Source organism: Alexandromys fortis, unplaced genomic scaffold (assembly GCF_014885135.2).
Source record: "Alexandromys fortis isolate MF-2015 unplaced genomic scaffold, M_Fortis_MF-2015_v1.1 scaffold_302, whole genome shotgun sequence".
NCBI classification, from domain to species: domain Eukaryota; kingdom Metazoa; phylum Chordata; class Mammalia; order Rodentia; family Cricetidae; genus Alexandromys; species Alexandromys fortis.
Window position 1 is genome coordinate 650,194 of NW_026068267.1, and position 21,533 is coordinate 671,726.

The 21,533-nt window shown below is 50.0% G+C and overlaps 2 protein-coding genes and 1 non-coding gene across 11 annotated transcripts in view; 1 reads left to right on the forward strand and 2 right to left on the reverse strand.

The window, feature by feature from the left end:
* The first annotated feature begins 97 nt into the window (after positions 1 to 97).
* Positions 98 to 20,604, forward strand: Tmem53 (transmembrane protein 53). 3 transcript variants are annotated; one of them, XM_050131900.1, is made up of 4 exons: positions 11,430 to 11,561; positions 13,731 to 13,849; positions 14,052 to 14,182; positions 16,823 to 20,604. In XM_050131900.1, exon 4 carries the CDS (start codon positions 16,859 to 16,861, stop codon positions 17,474 to 17,476), a length of 618 nt encoding a protein of 205 aa, XP_049987857.1. In that variant the 5' UTR covers positions 11,430 to 11,561; positions 13,731 to 13,849; positions 14,052 to 14,182; positions 16,823 to 16,858; the 3' UTR covers positions 17,477 to 20,604. The 3 variants fall into 3 exon arrangements, with proteins under 3 accessions (XP_049987855.1, XP_049987857.1, XP_049987856.1); XM_050131898.1 differs by lacking the exons at positions 11,430 to 11,561; positions 14,052 to 14,182 and adding an exon at positions 98 to 254; XM_050131899.1 differs by lacking the exon at positions 14,052 to 14,182 and having other exon boundaries at positions 11,434 to 11,561.
* On the reverse strand, positions 5,366 to 5,470 carry LOC126494537 (U6 spliceosomal RNA). Its single transcript, XR_007590024.1, has one exon. It is a non-coding gene; the product is annotated as a U6 spliceosomal RNA (small nuclear RNA).
* Rnf220 (ring finger protein 220) overlaps positions 20,101 to 21,533 on the reverse strand; it is a 221,156-nt gene continuing 219,723 nt past the window's right edge. For all 7 annotated transcript variants that reach the window (XM_050131888.1, XM_050131887.1, XM_050131890.1 and 4 more), the window contains one exon: positions 20,101 to 21,063. In XM_050131888.1, coding sequence (XP_049987845.1) covers positions 20,992 to 21,063 — 72 coding nt within the window. In that variant the 3' untranslated portion in view covers positions 20,101 to 20,991. The remainder of the gene's footprint in view (positions 21,064 to 21,533) is intronic.

Consider the following 21,533-nt stretch of genomic DNA (forward strand, 5'->3'; position numbering starts at 1 on the left):
GCTAGTGGGTGCGGCGGGTGGCGCGGAGCGACTTGGTGGTTGCTAGGAGGGAGGTCACAGAACGCGGCTCAGGGATTGGGCAGCGCAGGACGGGGGCGGGGGAGTGGGCGTGGCCCGGCGGCGTCTGGCCCAGGCGAGGTGAAACCGCGGGAGTTCCGGCGGGAGGCCCGTGCTGACGGCCCGCACCTTCACTATGGCCTCGGCCGAGCTGGATTACAGCATCGAGATCCCGGATCAGCCCTGCTGGAGCCAGAGTATGGACGGGGATTGGGGTGGTAGCCCAGCAGCAACGCCCCGCCTGTCCCACGGCCCCGCCCTCTCGCGGCCCGCCCCCTCTGGGGTCCGCCGGGCTGGATGAAGTTTGCGGGGCGCGCAGAGCCCCACCCCCTGCGCCCCGCCTCCCCCTCCCCCTTCCAGTCGACTGAGGGTCTTTCTGCTCCACTCTAGCTTCTCAAGTCCCGAGTTCTGCCTCCCTTTGTAGCTGGAGCCCCCTCGAGGTTCACCCTAATTCTTTTGTTTTGGATCGGACTTCCCAATTCTCTCCCCTCATCGCCAAGTGTGGTGTAGGCCCACCCTTCGTTTTCCAGAGGGCATAGAATCCTTGGGGAGCCTCTGGATCCCAGAAAAGTTCAGGGCGCAGCGTGCCTAGTCCTCCTTGGCAGTGGTTAACAGATCAGTCTGTGAGGCCGGCTTGAACTCTGTCGAAATCCTATCTCCTGCTTTTGGTAATTGGATGACCTTCGGTAGACTTTCAATTCCAAATTTCAGTTTTCCCTATCAGCAAAAAGGAGGAAAAATTACTGGTTGCACACTTGAGATTATTGGTGTAAAGGACTTGGCAGAAGTCCTGGTGGAAGTGAGTTTAGGGGTTGGCATTTGGGATTAACATTGTTTGTCCCCTACAGTCATATCATTACAAAAGATGGGCGGGAGGCCTCACAAGGTTAGTAGCTTGTAAATCAGTATAAGTTGTTGGGCCAGAGAATGGAATGTTGTCCTTGTTGGAAACTATGGCAGAGGAGGCTCTAAGTACAGGTAGGCCTCAGCTTCTGCTCTCTGGTCTGTTTGGAACAGCGTTTGTTTGTCCGGCTCATCGGAAGCTCATCCTAAAGCCTAGCTTCTGTCAACAGCCTTTGCAGGCCCCTCTGGGCCTACCGGGTTTCCCTTGCTTGGAGCTTAGGATAGGGCATCAGCCTCTCAGCTCCCAAAGCACGAATGACTGACTCTAGAGCTGGATCATTGGGCTTATGATGTGAAAGGACTTTTGACTTCAGTATGAGATGAACTCAGTTAATATTGCTAGCCTTGCAGAGCTGTTAGCTGCAAAGGGCTGACGCTCCCCCTTCTGCATGGCCAGAAGGACAAGGGTTCTCTCTCTGCCCAGGTGGGTAGAGACGATCTTGGTTTGCATTTCTGCCCTACCTCTTACTAGCTCTCTATCTTTGGCAAGTTTTTATTATTTATTTATTTTGACAGGTTTGGGGGATTGAACCCAGGGCCTGACGCATGGCTAAGGCAAGTTGCTTTACCACTATGCTGTTCTTAGCCCTTGTTAAAATTAGTTACATATTTATTTGTGTGTGCATGCTCACCATAGTGTGTGTGCACAGGACAGAGGACAGTTGGTTCTCTGTGGGGCTGGAGAGCTAACTCAGGTCATGTGGTTTAGCACATGCTGGACAATCTCACCAATTCAGCCCTCCTTTTTTGACAGTCTCACCCTGTTGTCTAGACTGGCCTTGAACGTACTCAACTGTCCAAATAAGCTTGAAATTACAAATACTGCTCAATCTTTTCTAGTAGCTGGCATTTTAGGCACGTGCCACTGGAACTGGCTTTGGTAGATGATGATGATAATGATGCTGGAGACGGATTCTCCTGTGTAGTTCTCACTGTTCTGGGACTCATTATTATAGATAGACCAGGCTGGCTTTGAACTTACAGAGATCTTCCAGGCTTTGCCTCCCAAGTGCTGGGATTAAAGATGCGCACTGCTACTCCCGGCTTTAGCACATCCTTGGATCATTCTGAGCCATGCATTCCTTCTGTGACAGCTAGAAATAATCATGATGATGCCCTAGGACTGTGAAGGTCAACAGGGTAGAGGCTGCATGTGTGTCCCTGGAACTGAATGGCTTCTCCTCCAATGTGCTTCCCCTTGTTGCTTTAGAAGACTGGGTCTTAGAACTGGAAGACATCCAAGGGGTCAGTTACTCTACATCCCATGGTAGGACATTGTGTTGTTGGAAGGATGCTTCCTCCCAGGCACCAGGGCTGGTTGGAGGACTCGTTAGCCAGCACTTTCTGTTCTTCAACACACCAGTCTTCCTTTGCTTCTGTCAGTGTGGCGTTTGCCGTGTCACTGCCAAGGGTGAGTTGTTGGTGCCTGAGGGATGCATTAGGGGCACCCTGTAGAGCTGTGGATTTCTGGAGAGAGGGGATCTGGGAGCAGTGGCTTCACAACTATGGTTACCATCTGGAGAGTAAGTCCTCTTCCTTTCTAAGAGACAACTTCCTTCCTTGAATCTTTCCTCAAAGAGGAAAAACCTCCAGGGCTTTCATTGTTTCTTCTACTTCCCTCTCAGTGTAAAGACCAGAGCTAAGTTGGAGGTCATGGACTGCTTCCCAAACCCCGACCCCAATCCCAGCCTAAACCCCAATACTACCCATAACGGTAACCCCAATCCAAACCCTGACCATAACCCTAACCCAATACTACCCTTAACTGTAACCCCAGTCCAAACACTGACCCTAACCCAAACGCAACAGCAGCTTAAACCCTAATACTACTCTTAACTGTAATCCCAGTCAAAACCCTGACCTTAACCCAAATCCAACACCAGCCTAAACACCAATGCTACCCTTAACTGTAAAACAAACCCTAACTCTAACCGAAATCCAACAGCAGCCTAAACACCAAAACTACCCAAAACCATGACCCAACCCTAACACTAACCCTAACCAAACATGAACCTAAACACCAATACTATTGTTAACTGTAGCATCAATCCAAACCCAAACCCTAACCCAAATCAAACACCAGCCTAAACCCCAATGCTACCATAAATGTAAAACCAAACCTAACTCTAACCCAACCCAACCCAAGCCTAAACACCAATGTTTACCTTAACTGTATCCCCAACCCTAACCTAAACAAGAAATATAACACTAAAATTAACCCAATCCCAATCTCATCCCTAAAACTAAATCCAAGACTAACCCTAATCCTAATCCCTAACCCTAATCAAATCTAGCCCTAACCCTAACAACAACCAAAGGCCTAAACACAATGCTAACCCTAACCCTAGCTCCAACCCTAATCCTAAATATAGGGCCAACAATAACCCTAACCCTAGCTCCAACCCTAACCCTAACATTAAGCCATCTCTAACAGAAACCCAAACCCTACCCACAAACCCTAACAATATTAGACAACTTTCATGCCTCCTTGAACCGTCTCTCCCGAATGAAGTACGATGAGGGCTTTCAGTTGTTTCTTCTGCTTATTTCCCAGAATGCATGCTCTAGAGATAATATGGAGGTCAGGGAGTATTTCTCTAAACCCAAATCTAACCACAACCTTAACCAAAGCTACAGCCCAACTGAAACACAAAACCTAAAACTAATTTAACACTAAATACTAACCTTATCTTTACCTGAACCATAACCCTAGGTTCAAACCTAACCTTAGCCCCTGACCCCTACACCTGAATCTGACCTTTACCTGACCCTGATGCTAACCCTTAACCATAACCATAACCCTAATTTTAACCTTAAGCCTAAACCTAACCCCTAACCCAAATCTCAACCCTAACCCTAGCTTCACCCCTAACCCTAACAGTAATCCCAACACTAACCCCAGCTCAAACCCAACCTCAATCTGAGCCATAATCCCAATCCTAAATATAACTCCAACGTAACCCCAACCAAACCCTAAATCCACCCTAAAATTAATTCCAACCCTATCCCTAAACCTATGCATTACCCTAATCCCAACCCTCATCCTAAACCTATGCATCACCCTAACCCCAAACCTAAACCTAACTCTAACCCCAACTCTAAACCTGAATTCCCAACTGTAACCCTAATCTGCACCCCAACCTTAATGATAACTCCAAGCTTAACCCCTAATCCTGTTTCCCTAACTCTATCCCTACCCCCAACCTTAACCTTAACCCAACCCTAACCCTAACCCTAACTCAACCCTAACCTGTGTGCTATGGTCTCTGAACTTATGGGCTTCTGCTCTGTAGAAAGTTCCTCTGCAGGTTGCCCTGGCTGCACGGAATGACTCTTCGGAAGGCCCAGGGCAGAGAATGCCCTTCCTTTGTGGTTGCTCTTTAGTGAGGAAGTGTGCAGGATAGCCAGTCATATTTAGTTTCTGGAATTGCCTCACCCTTTCCCCGAATAGGAGGAAATCCAAGCACAGAGCCAAATACTGCAGTCATTTGGCAGTTGGTGAGCAGCCATTACTAACCGTGTAGCATGGGCTAGAGTCATTCAGAGCCCGCTTGGGCCTAATGTGTGAGGTCTTGGATTTGATCTTCCAACAGTATGCTGACCCTACAAAATTCACAGAAACTTTGAAGACAGGGCTCTCACCCATTGAGTTACCAGAAGACCCGAAGGCAGCCCCCCAACGTGACTTAGGGGTTCCAGCCTTCTCTTTTACCCAGTGGCAAGGGCCAAAGAAATGTAGCCATATCTTTAAACTCAGCAAGCTTTTGCTGGCTCCAGGAAGCAGTGTTGGGCCCCACCACCATCATGAGGGGCCCGTGTTGAAGGGATGGAGCTCCCAGAGGGCTGAAAGGACCATGGTGGTCATCAGAAGTGCTAAAGCAAGGGATCAGGAGTCTAAGGGAGGCTTGGCAAGCTTTGGTAGTGAAGTCAAGACCCTCAGGAGGTGGCCAGATATGAATGCATATGGTAATAATCCTAGCACAGGGGAGGCTGAGGCAGGAGGATTGCCATTCCAAGGTTAGTCTGAGCAAGACCCTGTCTCAAAAAAGAATGAAAGAGAGGAAGGAAGGAAGGAAAGAAGGAAGGAAGGAGGGAGGGAGGGAAGGAAGGAAGGAAAGAAGGAAGGAAGGAGGGAGGGAGGGAAGGAAAGGACAATTAATAATTGTTCTTCTTATCTGTAGGACCCCAAATATTGCTACAACTGCCACCTTTTTCCAAAGTGTTTTGTTCATTTATTTAAAAAGCGCTGAACACATCTGGGCGGTGGGTGGCACACGCCTTTGATCCCAGTACTCGGGAGGCAGAGGCAGGTGGATCTTCTGAGTCTGAGGCCAGCCTACTCTACAGAGAGAGTTCAGGACAGCTAGGACTACACAGAGAAACCCTGTCTCAAAAAACGCCAACAAAACAAGCCCTACTGAGTGCTTCATATATAGCATGTCATCTTTGCGCAGGGACCACGCTAGTCTTCTCTGTAATTATTCCAGTTTTAGTGTGTTGTTGAAGCACAGATTTTATTTATTTTCAAGTTCTCATGCCTTTTCTTCCATCCGTTAACAAGGGCATTAAAAGCCCTGCATTTGAGGTCCAGGCCTAGTGTGCCCTTCGCAGTTGTCATCCTCTGAGGTTGTCCATGCTGTGCCCCATCCACATGCCGGCTCTTTGGGACCTCCTTTCATTGTGTCACCCTGGCAGGAGGGGTACGCGTCATCGTGTTTCACAGATGAGGGACGGACGTATGGAGGATGTGAAGTACATTGCTCCAAGGAACCCTTCTCCAGCCTGAGAGCCTTACTCCAGAGCTTGTGAGCATGAAGATTTTGCCCGGCACGAGGAAGGGCTGCCGGGATGCAATGCCGCAGAGAGAGCTGTACACAAAGACAGGGTGTCCACCGAAGTATTTTTATTAGAGCCTCAAATTGGGAACAACATCATGTTCGATAATGGGAGACTGGTCACCATAAATTATGAAAACATTTTACAGCTGTTCTGCAGCCACTGAAAATAATGGTGTAAAAATATATAAACTGCCAGGGAAGGGTGTTAAAATATATCACTGAGTGCAAACAAGCGGACGGCAAAGGGTGTGATTGTGATTTTATTTGATGTTCATTTTCTACTTTTTCTACAGTGGGCATGCGGCAGAGTAATAATCATTTTTCTTATTGAACGCTTTCTTTAAGCCTTCCTTCTGTAGTCATGATCTTGCTGAATTCTTTGTAGATGAGTATTACCCCATTTCACAGAGAGAGGAATTGGGGATGAGAGGACTTAGCTCAGGTCTGTTCCATAGTCACAGAGTTAAAGATGTGGACTGATGTATGGCTTTGTGCGGTGTGAGTTCCTAGATGGAACACAGTTCCACTGTGTTATCTCAAAATCCAAACTTAAAGTCGTTCGGATTAAATATAGGAGCAGAGAGACGCTAGAGAGGGTTTCTGGGGGAGGGTGGGGATCATTTTCTAGTTTGCATTTTAAAAGCACGTACATTCCTTGTGGTTTTGATTCTTACCTCCCATTAAAAACAGCCTGTGTCATGTCGGCCCTCTTTGTCTTCTCCACACGCCCCTGGGACACACGCAATCTAATTTATGCCTTAGTTTATGACTTGAACTGCTTGCTGAACAGCAGACATATTTGTAATTCTTGTGTTTCCAGCGTCCCGTTATTCCTTGACAGACGACAGGCTTCCTGGGATTGAGTTATTTTTGTAGCATGCTCAAGTAGTGTCAGGGTAGAAAAAAAATTTTTCTTCATTCCCAAGGGCTTCTGGGTATCCTTAACCGTGCTGGCTTGGCGGCTTTGATGGGACTACCTTCCCTATTGAAGTTCTGAAATAGTTTCCCTTGCAAAATTGATACTCTCTGCTTTGGAATCTTTTTGTTGTTGTTGTTGTTTGTTTTGTTTTGCTTTTGCAGTATCTCAGGGTCTTACCCAGGATGGACAACCACAGCCCCATTTTTTTTTTTTTTTTTAGAAAATGGGTTAAAAACCCATGGAATAAAAGAACTATAAGCCGGCTGTGGTGGTGCACATCTGTAATCTCTCACGTAGCTAGGGGAGGCAAGAGGATCAGAGCTCAGGGCTCCTCAACTCTGCAGCAAGCTCAAGGCCGTGAGACCCTGGCTCAAAAAAGAAACTGTGTCTAATTTCAGAGAGATTTGCCATTAATATTTGATGTTTTTTTGCCGTGTTTAGAATGGCTGTGTGTACACTTAGATGATATTCTTTTATGATAGTATTTTGCAGCTTACTTTTTCAGTTACATTTTTAAAAAAATGATATTGAGATATAATTGACATATCATAAAGTACATCTTCTTAACATGTACAATTTATTGTTTTTTAGTGTGTCCACAGAGTTGTGAAAACATCAATAGGACCCAATTCTAGAAGTTTTTATACTGGAAAAGGAATCTTGGACTCATTGGTGGTCACTCTCCCTCCCTCCTTCCTCCTGTTGATGACCATAGGTCTGCCCTCTGTCTCCATGGATTTGCCTTTTCTGGAATCATCTGCTATTTTTGACCTTTCCTCCTTTCCCTTAGCATGGTGTTTTGAAGGCTCGTCTGCAGAGCTGGGTGGCACTTTGGTCTTCATGACTGAATAGTATTCCTTTGCATGGCACATCCCTTTCACACGGTGTGAATACTACGAGAATTTACATCCAAGCTTTTGCATGGACTGTGGTTTTCAGTTCTTAGGGGTGAATTATTGGGTCACAAGTGACTCAGTGTTTTGAGATAGTTTTTGTCTTAGTTTGGGTTTCTGTTGCTGTGGTGAAACTCCGTGACCAAAGCAACTTGGGGAGGAACGGGTTTATTTGACTTAAGCTTCCACATCGCTGTTCTTTATCAAAGGAGGTCAGGACAAGAACTCAAACAGGGCAGGGACCTGGAGGCAGGAGCTGATGCAGAGGTCACGGAGGGGAGCTGCTTACCAGCTTACCCCTCATGGCTTGCTCAGCCTGCTTTCTTGTGGAACCCAGGACCATCAGCCCAGAGATGGCACCACCCACAGTGGGCCAGACCCTCCCCACTAGGAAAATGCCCTACACCTGGATCTTGTGGAGCATTTTCTCAATGGAAGCTCCTTTCTTCTAGTTGACTGGCTGTGTCAAGTTGACATAAGACCAGCCAGGTCAGTATAACTGTGTGTGCCAGGCTGACTGGAAATTTGATTGGCAGCCCAGGTTTTACTTGAATTCACAGGTCCTCTGCGTCTACCTCAGAACTGCTGGGTTAAGTGCATTTTAGATATGTGAGGAACCGCTAAACGGTTGTCCAAAGTGGTCATATCATGTCCCCGTCCTACCAGGAGCGTGAAGGGCTGGTTTCCCTAGCAGGGCTTCTCACCCTCCGACTTTGGTGATAGCTCTTCTTGTAAGCATCAAGTGATGTTTCACTGTAGTTTTGGCTTTCGTTCCCCTAATGACTATGAAGATAAACATCTTTCCATGTACTCATTCGTTCGTCATCAGTGACGACGAGCTCTTGCTGTGCAAGCAGGAGGTCTGAGCTTCGGTGCCAGCACCGTGTAAAAGCTGGGGATGGCCACACACACGCTCCTGTAACCTTCATGCTGGGGGAGCAGGAGAGACAGGACAGTCACTGGGGTTCCCTGCCAGCTTTGCCCCAGGCTCGGTGAGAGGCCCTACCTCAGAGAATAGGTAGAGAGTTACAGAGCAGGACACTTCACGTCCTCCTCCGGCTTCCGTATGTGTGTATGGGTGCCCATGCCCATACAAGGGTGCACACCTCACCTATGTATACCAGACTCGTTTATATACATGTGTATTCTCTCTCTCTGCTCCCCCCACACACAATGAACACACACACGTACACACAAACACACACACCTGCTTATTTGTTTTAGTTTAGGTTTTAAGAGTTTTAAGTATATTATGAATGCAAGTACCATATCATACCCCCCCCCCCCCCCCCCCCCCCCCCCCCCCCCTCCTCTTTTTTTTTTTTTTTTTTTTTTTTTTTTGGTTTCTCTGTGGTTTTTGGAGCCTGTCCTGGAACTAGCTCTTGTAGACCAGGCTGGCCTCGAACTCACAGAGATCTGCCTGCCTCTGCCTCCCAAGTGCTGGATTAAAGGCGTGCGCCACCACGGCCCGGCCCTGTTCTTTCTTTCTGAAGGTGTACTTTAAAGTATAAAAGTTGGCCCTGGAGAAATGGCCTGTAGGTTAAGGGCACTTGTTGCCTTCTCAGAAACCTTGTGTTCTGTATCTGTTATCCATCTGGAGGCTCATAGCCACCTTAATCTGTTCCAGGGTGTCCAGCCTCAGTAGGCACCAGGCACACACACAATGCACCATACACACATACAGGCAAAACATTCACCCAGGTAAAATGAAAATTAAAAAGAGTACAGACATTGAAATCTTAGCTTATCTGCTTTGTTTGTTCTCTGTGACGTTGACGTCATGCCCAAAACTGTTGCTCAGCCAAAATCCCAAGATGTTCTCCTTTCTGACAGGATGGAGTTTATGTGTATTGGTGCTCTGCCTACATGTTTATCCGTGTACCACGTGCATGCCTGGTGCCCACAGAGGTTATGAGAGGGAACACTGGATCCCCTGGAATGGAGTTACAGATGGTTGTGAGCTACCATGTGGGTGCTGGGGATTGAACCCAGGTCCTCTGGAAGAGCAGTCAGTGCTCTTAACCACTGAGCCATCTCTCTAGCCCCCTAGTTTTAATTCTTATGCTGATGTTTGTGACCTACTGAAATTTCGCGTGTTTCAAGATGATTATGAATCTGTTTTCTTTTTCTTGCTGTGTAGGTCAGGCTGGCCTAGAGCTCTCAACCTCCAGAGCGCTAGGATTAGAAGTGTGCGACACCACTCCATGCCTGTGACTGTCTTCCTGTCATCCCTTCTCCTAGTCCTTTTTGTTTATTTTCACTTTCTGAGACAGGGTTTCTTTGTGTAACAGCCCTGACTGTCCTGGAACTTGCTTTATAGGCCAGGCTGGCCTCGAACTCATAGAAATCCCCTTGTCTCTGCCTCCTGAGTGCTGGGACTAATGTGGTGGCCCACGCCCACCTGGCCTCCCCCATCCTTGTTTCCCTCCTTTGCCACCACCTGCCTCACCATAGCAGCCCAGCTTCTCCAGCAAGCACTGCCCGTGCGTGGAAGGAGAGCATGGTGTTGGTGGGTGCCCCCCACTCGTCTCATGGTTGGATGGGGGTGTGATAACTGTATAGCTGCTGAGCTTCTGTGCAGGCCAGCCATGGTGCTGTCCACCGGGCGTGTGGTGACAAACGTGGTGGATGTCACTTCCTGCATTGCAGAGTCTGCTGGTTAAGGGGAGCGTGACAGACATTAAACACGTGTGTGAGTCCACAGTAATCAGTAACAGATTGGGTCGTGCCCCTTTCCCATCCCAGAACTTTTATTCTCTCTTTATTGCTATGGTATAAAGCCCCCAAATCAGTGGAATCAGACCCAGTCCCACTCTTTGCTGCCCTTCTGCCTGTTGCTCTCTGTCTTCCAGGGTCCCAGCTCCAGGGCTGCTTACTGTGGCCAAGATGGCTTATCACAGCCCTGCCCTGCCCATACCCCCTGTCTACCCTGCATGCCCCCACTGGACCTTTGAGGCATGGCAGGGAACATGACTTCCTCAGGTAGACTTTCCTTGGCCACTATCCCTCTCCCAGCCACATTTTAAAGGTTGCTTTTATAGAATGTCCATGTATAGGATCTAAAGGGACAGCTATGGGTAAAGCCTACTGTGAAGATGCTTGCCTATTGTGCGCATGGCACTGGGTTCCACTTATGAACTGCAGAGGGGCAGTGTGCACTCCCCGCAGCCAGTGAAGAGCATGTTGGGTACAGACGCTGGTGGGCACAGAGATTGGTTCTCAGGAGGGAGTGCTTAGGCTTTGGGAGTGGGCAGGATGTCCGGGCACTGGTGTCTTCACGGATCTCTCCCCAGAGCTGAGTCCTAGATCGTATATTTCATATCCGGTGGATATGAAATCTGGTCGGTGGCTTCACTCCAGAGGTCCGTCCCATGGGTTAACCCAGGAGCCTGCAGCTGCCGGAGCTTCAGTGGTGGGCAAGGCTGGGCTGGTCCCCACCCACATAGTGCAGATCCTGAGGTGCCCTCCTGGCAGAAGGTAGAGGGGCACAGGGATAAGAAAGGCTGTGATTGTTTGGAGCCACCTGGGTTAGTAGAGGCTGGAAGGGATAGCGCATGTCCGCAAGGGGCTGAGGGTCTGGCAGCTTCTGTTCCACCTGGCCTAGAGCCCCGTGGGTGCAGGCAGTTAATCTCTGAAGGCCAGAGTCGTGCTCCTCAAGAGCAGGAGCACTGAACAGTTCAATCACATTAATTTCCACAGGAAATTGTTGTCTTCCTTTTGTCCAAAGGTTAGTGATTTATATTTACCGTCTTCGTAACTAGCCTTGAAATTCAGTGTTGCCAGGTCACCACTAGCATCAATAAATTTCAGGTGTCAGCTGAGCATAGCCGAGTGGCTTGGTCCTGGGAAGGGTACGTGCCAGGCCTTTTTAGAGGTCGGCTGTCTAGCTACAGACAGTCCTTGTGCAAATGCCCCACAGAGGGGGTGGCACTCACTTGCAGGGAAAATGAGGTAGGTGGTGCATGATTTTGGGGAGGCTCTTCAGACAGGCATGGTGCAGGCAGCTTGTGCTCCTAAGACTATCACCGAAGGAGACATGCTTCCAGCTGTGGCTGGAGCTAACCCTGGCGGTGCGCAGGGTGGGTAGAAGGAAACTATACAGCATACCTGCATCATGGTGTTATAGAGGCTAAACTTGCATGAACGCAGGAAGTTTTTCTGTAAAGAGACAGTAATAGTTAAGGCTTTGTGAGCTGTCGATGTCTTTTGTGGTCGGTGCTGTTTTCATCTGAAGGTAGCCATAGACAGTAGATAAATTGGATAAGAATGGTTATGTTTCAGCGTAACTTATTTATTTATTTACTTATTATTTATGTTTAGGCAGGGTCTTGTGTTTGCAAAGACTCGTCTCAAACTCACTCTGTTGGCAAAGGTGACCTTGAACTTCTAATCCCCCTGATTCACTCCCCAAGTGCTGAGGTATCAGGCATGTACTGCCATGCAGGGTTTAAGGTGTTGGGGAGTGAACTCACAGCTTTATACTTGTTAGGCCAGCATTCTGCTATGTGAGTTACATCTCCAGACCCCAATAAAACTGTGTGTGTGCCCCGCAGGCACGCTCAGGTGATGGGGATTTAACCCACGGCTTGATTTATGCCAGGCAAGCTGTCTGCTACTAATCTACAGTTTCAGACACCACATGAGACTTTTGTAAATTTATAGATTTATGTGTTTGTTTGTTTGTTTGCTTATTTGTTTTTGAGACAGGATTTCTCTGTGTAGCCCTGGCTGTCCTGGAACTTGCTTTGTAGACCAGGCTGGCCTTGAACTCACAGAGGTCCACCTGCCTCTGCCTCCCGAGTGCTGGGATTAAATGCTTGTGCCACCACCACCTGCTATTTATTTATTTTTAGATTGGGTATCTCTAAGTAGCTTTGACTGCCCTGGGACTCTCTGTGTAGACCAGGCTAGCCTCAAATCCCAAAGATCCATGTGCCACCATGCTTAGCTATATACATATAAATTTAAATTGTGTGTTTTTTTTTTTGAAGACTGTGTTTTCATACGTAGCCCAGGCAGCTCTCCACCAGTCAGTCCCCCTGCCTCAGCTTCTTGTGTGCTAGATTGTAGGTATGTGTCGCCACACTGATTTTTTTTCTAACCATTTAAAAATGTAAAAAGTATAGGCGCCTGGCATAGTGGTGCATGCCTTTAATCTCAGGAGACAAAAGCACAGGGATCTCCTTAAGTTCGAGGCCAGTCTGATCTACATAGAAGTAAAAGCCTTGGCTTGAGGTACTCAGAGGTAGACTACTGTGGAGCCCTCAGCTCGATCCCCAGCAATGTAAAACAGACAACGACAAACAAAGCAAATAAACCATTTTTGGAGCTGGGAAGGTGGCTCATGGGTAAAGTGCCTGCAGTTCATATACCCAGGACCACTGTCAAACTGGGCAGGGCAGCACACATCTGTGACCCCAGTGTTGAGGGGAGGCAAAGACAAGTGGATCCTGGAGCTCATCGGCTGGCCAGCCTGGATGAATCGATGAGCTGAGTTCACTGAAAGACTGCTCCACAAACAAGGTGGAGAGGGATTGAGAAAGATCCCCAGTGACCTCTAGCATCCACAGTGCACGCACACACCACGTGGACAAGTGCATACACTACACAAACACGCACCATTTTAGCTCATGGAGCGTAGAAAACAGTGGGTTGGCAAGATGGCTCCATGGGCTAAGGCATTTGCTGCCAAGTCTAACGACTCGAGTTTGATCCCCAGGACCCACATGAAGGAAGGAGAACCAACTCCAAAGGTTATTCTCTGACCCCAAACACTCACACCTTGGACACATGGCCCTTTCCACACAAAGATATGAATGTAGTCTTTGAAAATGAAAGAAATCAGTCTGATTTAGCCCATAGGTCATCGTTCCCTGGGATGGGAGGTGATGTTTTCTGGAAAGGGCAGCCACTTTATTTTCATGCGATTTGAGTTACTGAAATATGTCCTCCTCGTGTGGGTTTCTCCGGTGATGCTACGGCGCCTTGACGGAGGTCGATGAAAAGGCACTTGGCCAGGAGCCACCTAGAGATTGGGCCACCTGTTGGTTTCTTCCTACAGCTCTCTATTGGTCAGAACCCCAATCCTGCCTGTGTTGACACTCCCCATTTGTGTTTCAGGGACCCCCAGACAAGGTGGGAAGGAGTCCAGGAAGCAGCTGCCTGTGGTGATTCTCTTGGGCTGGGGTGGCTGCAGGGACAAGAATCTGGCCAAGTATAGCGCCATCTACCACAAAAGGGTGAGTACTGGGGCCAGTGCTTGCCTGGGATGTGGGCCTCTGCTGCTCTTGGGTGCTTTGTGGGGGACATTAAGCTTGGCGGCTTCCCCTCTGGGCTGGAGCAAAGGCCCGTGAGGAAGACAGCGGACTCGGGACTCTGTCAGGATGACACCATGTCCTCATGCTGCTGTTCAGTCCCCTGACCTGTTTCTCCTTCCCCCAGGGCCTTGATGTATTCCCTGGTTGTAGAGTAAGCTCACACCCCACATCCCTGACCATGGCTCTTTGAATGGCAGGAGCCAGGGCAGGATGCACCAGACTTAGTTTCCTAGGACGTCTTCCCTTCCTGACCAGGTGAGCTTAGGACTGACTGCGCCTTCCCTTTCCTTTCCCATTTTTGGGGTCAGAGGGCCTCAGAGAAGAGTCACACTTTTTAGGCCTCTCTAAAATTCGGATGTGGAGGTTGTGGTAGCCAGCAAGAGCCCCAGGAGGGCCTGGGTGCAGTGTGGAAAACCCCCTTTTACATGTATAGCCAGATCTCCTCAAAGTACCCTTCAGAGGGATACAAATCAAGGAGACAAAGTGTATACGTTTAGAGGCGATGCCAGGGCCTGGTCCACAGAGGATTAAGTGAGACTGTGAAGTGAAACTAGGTTTGCCATTAAGAAAGCCCATTGCTGACCGGGTGGTGGTGACACACGTCTTTAAGCCCAGCCCTTGGGAGGCAGAGGCAGGCGGATCTCTGAGTCCATCCTGGTCTACAGAGCGAGTTCCAGGACAACCAAGGCTATATAGAGAAGCCTTGTCTTGAAAAACCACACACACACACACACACACACACACACACACACACAGAGAGAGAGAGAGAGAGAGAGAGAGAGAGAGAGAGAGAGAGAGAGAGAGAGAGCCCTTCGCTGCAGAGTGTGTGGAGGGACAATTGGGAGTACTGGCACTGGAAGTCAGTAGTGTGAAGGGGTTTTGGTGACTCGGGTACAGAATATTTGTCTGTGTGTATGCCTGCAGGCCAGGAGAGGGCACCAGACCTCAGTACGGATGGTTGTGAGCCACCATGTGGTTGCTGGGAATTGAACTCGGGACCTCTGGAAGAGCAGCCAGTGCTCTTAACCTCTGAGCCATCTCTCCAGCCCCCAATTTTTTTTTTATTTGAAAGAAAACACCACCTTATTTTCTACCACCCAGAGACTGCCTCAGCTTACCCTGTAAGGGGTGTGTCCGTCTAGGTTTTCTCTGCCGTTTATCTCAGTAGGATGTAGTTACTGTGTGGGGCCTGCTTTCCTTTAGACCATGTGCTCCATCTAGTCCTGTTAGTAACTTCTTGTTGCGTCCCATCTCCAGTCCCTGTCTGGACACCCAAAAAGCAGGTTCCCGAAGCATCTCAGGCAGCTGATTTGTCCAACCCCAGAGTCCAGTCCAGGGCCAAACACTGCAGTTAATGCTGTGTTCCTTAACTCTATATTCCCCCTGTGATTTGATTTGGCTCACCGGAGACTGGGCGGTAAGGGTATATTTGTAAGAGTGTGTGACCCACCTGCTGCTGGGGAAAGAGCCTCCGTCAGGCATAGGCATTTGGGAGTGTGGGTGGTCTTCAGCAGCCCCCCCCCCCCCAAGAGTTTTTAGTGCCTCCATGGCTGGAAGCCCAGGGGTCTATGGCTGGTGAGCATGGCTGGCCTTTCCTGTTTGGGTCATCAGAGAACTGCCCACACCCTTCTCCCCTTGTTATTTCTGTGAGGATTCACTTTGTGCCAGGTGCCATTTTTGTCACTTGAGATACATTTTTTTTTTCACTTAACTTCTACCATAACCTTTTGAGGTGGGTGTCATCCCAATTATAGATGGGGACCAAGACTGAGAAAAAGGAAGTAAATTACTCTTTGCCCAGACATTTAATAAGTGGCAGGGCCAAGAATTAAGCACAGACCTGCCAGACCCCAGAGCCTGCCCAACTAAGACGCCCCTGACAGAGAGGCTCCTTGTCGCTAGAACAAATTAATAAGGGGTTAAGGCCCAGGCAGGGTAGCGTCTGGTGCCTTTTCCAACTGGCCTTCAAGGGGTCCTGCCAGTAAGGGTATGGAAGCTGAAAGTGAGTTTGGGCCTAGATTTTTGGATTTAAGAGCAACAATGTTCTCTGGATTTAGAATTTCTTTCATTGTTTTGTTTCTGTTTCCCTCCCTCCCTCCCTTCTTCTCTCCCTCCCTCCTTTCCTCTCTTTCTGTTTGGAATTTTAAGGTGAGTGTGAGGAATGATCCTAAGTCCAGGAACCAGCTATAATTAAAGGTCAGATCCCCAAAAACAGACAGTGTGGCCTCTTGTTTTCAGGGCACCGCAGCAGGGAAGGGGACAGGACTGCTAAGCAGATCTGGCTCAGAAGCGCCCTCTGGTGGCTAAGGCTGAGGCCTGCATGCCGTCCCTCTGTCTCATGGGGGTGCTAAATAGCTGCAACATGCTGTCTCCATGACCCAAGGCCTTAACTATGCAAGGTCTGGGGCAGGAGGACAGCCATAGAAGGAACTACAGAGAAGAGACTCTTCTAGTTGGATCAGATGTCTCCAAAACATGCTGTCAGCTTCAGGCGTCAAATCCCATCCCAGGCTGAGGCGGCGTGAACAGCATGAAGCAGGGTATTGGAAAAGCAGCCTTGAGCACGCCTTTAATCCCAGCACTGGGGAGGCAGAGGCAGGCGGATCTCTGTGAGTTCGAGGCCAGCCTGGATTATAGAGCTAGTTCTAGGACAGCCAGGCTACACAGAGAAACCCTATTTCAAAAACAAAACAAAACAACAAAAACTAGCAAATAAACACCACCACCACCACCGACAAAACAAAACAGGCCTTGCGTGTGCTTCCACTCCTGGGCCTGCAGCTGGTGGGCTAGCTACGACAGAGCTGTGGAATTAGAGCTGCTGGCTTCTGACTAAACTGTGTCCACCACCCCACCGTCTCCCTGGGACTGACCTGGTCCCTCTCGTCTCTCCAGGGCTGCATTGTGATCCGATACACGGCCCCCTGGCACATGGTCTTCTTCTCTGAGTCCTTGGGCATCCCCTCACTTCGTGTGATGGCCCAGAAGCTGCTTGAGCTCCTCTTTGACTACGAGATTGAGAGGGAACCGCTGCTCTTCCACGTCTTCAGCAACGCTGGCGTCATGCTCTACCGCTACGTGCTGGAGCTCCTACAGACCCACCCGCGCTTCAGCCACCTGCACATGGTGGGCACCATCTTTGACAGTGGTCCTGGTGACCGCAACCTGGTAGGGGCCCTGAGGGCCCTGGCAACCATCCTGGAGCGCTGGCCTGCTGCGCTGCGCCTGTTGCTCCTGGTGGCTTTTGCCATGGTCATAGTCCTGTTCCACTTCCTGCTCGCTCCGTTCACGGCCCTCTTCCACACCCACTTCTATGACCGGCTGCAGGACTCGGGCTCCCACTGGCCTGAGCTCTACCTCTACTCCAAAGCTGATGCGGTGGTCTCAGCCAGAGACGTGGAACGCATGGTAGCGGCACGCCTGGCTCACCGGGTCCTGGTGCGCTCGGTAGACTTTGTGTCATCCGCACATGTCAGTCACCTCCGTGACTATCCTACTTACTATACAAGTCTGTGTGTCGACTTCATGCAAAACTGTGTCCAGTGCTGAGGTTCTGCTCCAGAAATAAACGCCGGGCACCTCCCTTCAACCTGCATCTGTCCTGGGGGCTGCTGCCATGGCTGCTCCCACAGACCTTGGGGTGGGAGTGCCAGGGCAAGTTTCTGTGGGGCAGCCTTGCATTTGGACAAATGCAGTGTTCTTATGGTGTTCGGGCTGGAAAAGGTTAAGTGTGTGTGTCGGGTGAATGGCTTAGACTAAACCCCAGAGTTGTTTTGAAAAAAAGGGGGGGGGGTGAGGAGATAGTTGTAAAGTGCTGGCTGTACAATCATGAGTTCAAACCCAGAACACATTTTTTAAAAAAAGCCAGGCATGGTGACATACACTTAATTTCCCATCTCTGGGGAATTGGGGATAGTCAGCTACTTGGAGACTGGTCAACTAGCCTAGCCGAATGGTGAGCCCCAGGCCAGTGAGAGGACCTTTCTCAAAAACCAAGGTGAATTATCCCTAAGGGATTACACCCTACCTCTGGTCTCCACATGCAGATTGCACACAAGTGTAGCTGCACACACAGAAACACACCTGGATTGTGGTGAAAACCCTTTGCATGGACCTCTGAACAAAACTCCAGACGTGCAGTCAGGGCCCTGCCGTTAACTGGGAGGAAGCACCTATGTGGACAGCTTGATGGCAGATCCCAGCTCTCCAGCAGCTCTGCAGGATCGAGAACTTAATCATCTCGGAGAGCTAAAGTTTTATACTTGTTCCCAGAATTGATTTTAGGTGTGTGTGTGTGTGTGTGTGTGTGAGAGAGAGAGAGAGAGAGAGAGAGAGAGAGAGAGAGAGAGAGAGAGAGAGAGAGGAGAGAGAGAGAGGAGAGAGCTACCAGGCTGCCTCAATCTCACTATGTGGCTGAGGATGACTTTGAACTCCTGATCTTCCTGTCTCCGGCTCCCAGGTACTGGGATGATAGGCATATGCCACCATGCCTGGCTTGAATTTTGATTTCTTGAATGGAAGGTACCTTAAGTAGCAAGAGAGGCCGGGAAGCAGGGCTGTGATCTCTCTGGAAGGACAAGGCTCCCCAGTGAGCACTGTTCCCCATCTGTCCTGTCACTCAGAGAGGTTGTCTCTGACCGTGTGGTCTGAGAATCTGAGACAGACACCAGATGAGGTCTGAGGATTGGGGTATTTGGGGCCTGCCTGGTACCACACACTTTGTTAGGGGGCCATTGAATCTGAGGAATTTGATGGCTCTGTATTTAACAGGAAGACTAAGTGGGGAGTAGAAAGGCCGCCATACTCAGTAGGAGGGAGGAGGATGTGTCTAGGAGGCCAGAACCAGGGTCGGGGATTCTGGCTGAAATTACACTCCCATTTCCTAAAAGATACTCCCACTCAGTACCCTCCAGAAGGGGGAGATGACTGTCACCGTAAGTCCTACCATCTACTGTGTTACAAGTCACGGCTGCACAATTCTGGCACATGGTAAGCTAGGCATTCAGTATTTGTCGATTGAACTTTCTGTCATCAAGGGACTTGGGTTTCAACGAAGGGTTTTCAAAGTTTGGCAAGCAGTTGGGATCTGTGGGTGGGCGGGGGACTCCTAAGTCCCCATTGAGTGATGGACCCCGAGTCTCGAGAGGCCAACTGTATTTGCAGGGCATCAAACCTCCAGTTCTGAGATACTTTTCCGAGTCCTTGGAGATGTGGTTGCATTCCTACCCGTGGCCAACAGGTGGCAGTGTTGCCTGTGCCATGAGACAGCCTAAGTCATGCTTTGGTGGGATGCCCGCACTGTAAATGTGTCCTTGGCCCCGGGGTGGGGGTAAGCAGCTGCCAACGAACCACTGAGTCCGAGGCAGGGAAGGGGAGAGTAGAGACGTTGCCCAGAACCAACCACTGAAGCAGGTTACCGTTTCCCAGGCACCATCAGGGCTGCTGCCGCACTTCACAGTGGAAGCCATGTCGTCTCATTTCCGGCCCTAGAAGCTGTGCTCAGGATAGTTGGTGCTACCAAGCACAGAGCGTGAGGGCCACAAAAGGCCTTTGCTGGGTTCCAACAAGAGCTCATCTTCTTTACTGGGTGCAAAAGGAGGCAGGGGCTGCCAACCAGACCTTATTTCTCTATATTGTGGGCATCCCAGAAGTGGGTATCAAGGCAGGGATTTGAGAAAGCGGGCCAAGTTTGGATCCTGGCCTTTGAGTCTGAGCAACCATCTTTTTCCTCAAGGCGTTTCTATGGTGAGGGCTCACCTACACTCTGAGCATCGGCCTGGAAGGCACAGGTACTTCGCTGGCAGTGGGGGCCGTGGAGCTGACTACCAAGGCGCTCCATTGACAGGCCTGACAGCCAGCAGTTCTTGACATGGATCTGGGCAGGTGGAAGCTCAGCAGGTGACCGAGAGCCAGGGACCCACAGCACATTCTACTTGTCTGAGGCTGCTTCTGCCCTAGGTTGGGGACTAGTGCTGATAGCCCCCTCTGTACCCCAAGCCCTGACCTCTTTTGTGATTAATGAGCTGACGATTCTACATCGATAAGGAATTAACCTAGAGCCCCTGCCCATCGATAGCTAGGAGTTCAGATTCCTAGCCCTGCCCCACCTCTGCCTGCTGGGAGGCTCCAGGGCACCCCCACCACCCTGCAGGGCTTCACACACAGACGGCAGCTGGTTTATACTGGTTTAATCCATGTCAAATGTAGTTTACAAAGGGTAAGGACAAGTACCTTTGTATAGAATATACAGACACAGCATCACACCACAGGGCGCACAGGAAGGCAAGGGAGATAGCACTTCCGCCCAGAGCAGCACTCTACTCCCAGGAGTTGCTCTTAACATCAGGCTGGGCAGCCAGGCACCCTCAGCCAGCCCGGCTGCAGCTTGTTTCTGCTCGGTCCCATCTTTCACCCTACCCCCCCAGCTCCTCATATGAGCCCCATGAGCTAAGACTAAGGAGGATCATATCCCTTGGGGCACATGGCCCACGTCTGGGAGAAGAAATATACACCACTGAACACCGAGCACATGGGAAAGGGAAGAGATGCCATGGGAGAGGAAAGGCAGGCAGGCACCTTAAGAGGTGGATGGGCCGAGCCCCCAGCCAGCCCTGAAGGGGGCACTGCTTCCAGGAGTCATTAAAAAAAAAAAAGAAAATCGTACAACCAAAGGGGAGGCGGTGGAGGGCAAAGTGTCCCATTTATACACAACATTGTAAACATACACAGTCTATATTACATGTGCTTCAGTCTGGTGTTTGCATGTCTGTCAGTCAGTCTAGGGGACGGATCTCAGGAGCCTTGTCCTGCTACTCCCCATCCCTACCTTTCTGCCCCACACTGGAAACAGAGCCAAAAGAGGCATGGTCCCCAAGTTCAGAAGGAGCACACAAGAAAGGCTGCTCCACTCTGGCTCCGGAGTCCTCTATGTGTGTTTGGGTGTGTATGTGCGTGTATGTACACCGGAAACCTGTGTGCAATTATGTACAAAGGGAAAGGGGTTCACTGTCACAGAGGCTGGGCAGGTGGGGTTGATCGAGGCAAGGCCTGCTGGGATGGCTAGCTCACAAGTAGATCCTCCGCAGGTCTCCAGGCGCTGTGATGGTGTTGCACTGAGGGCAGAGCTTCTTGGCACCCTGAAGAGAGAAAAAGGGGGAGGGCTCCGTGAGACAGAGCGTGATCTGTATCTGTGCACATGAGCACCGGGCCTGCAGCCATGTCTCTGCACCAGTTTGTGTGCGAGTTCATTCCCGTCAGCCAGGCTAGGGATGCATGGGCTGCCTGAGTAGGCAGACATGCTCCTGTGTTGGGGAGACGCCAGGATCAAACCGCCTGGCCAGCCCCGCAGCAGGAGCCCTGGTAATGAGAACAAGGCTGGGTCCAGCTGTGGCTGCCTCGGCCCTAACGAGATTACATGCGGCCTTTGATCAGGACACAGAGCCCACGTCCGGGCCTTTTATTGCTGTCTCCGGGCGACATTTTAATGGTTGCTCCCGAGCTAAGAACAGGGCAGGAGCAGAAGGAGCTTAGTAATGGGAGGGGGAGGGGCAGAGGCCCTGGTCTGGTTTACCCACCACCAGCCTCTTTCTGATCTGGGGTCTCAGCA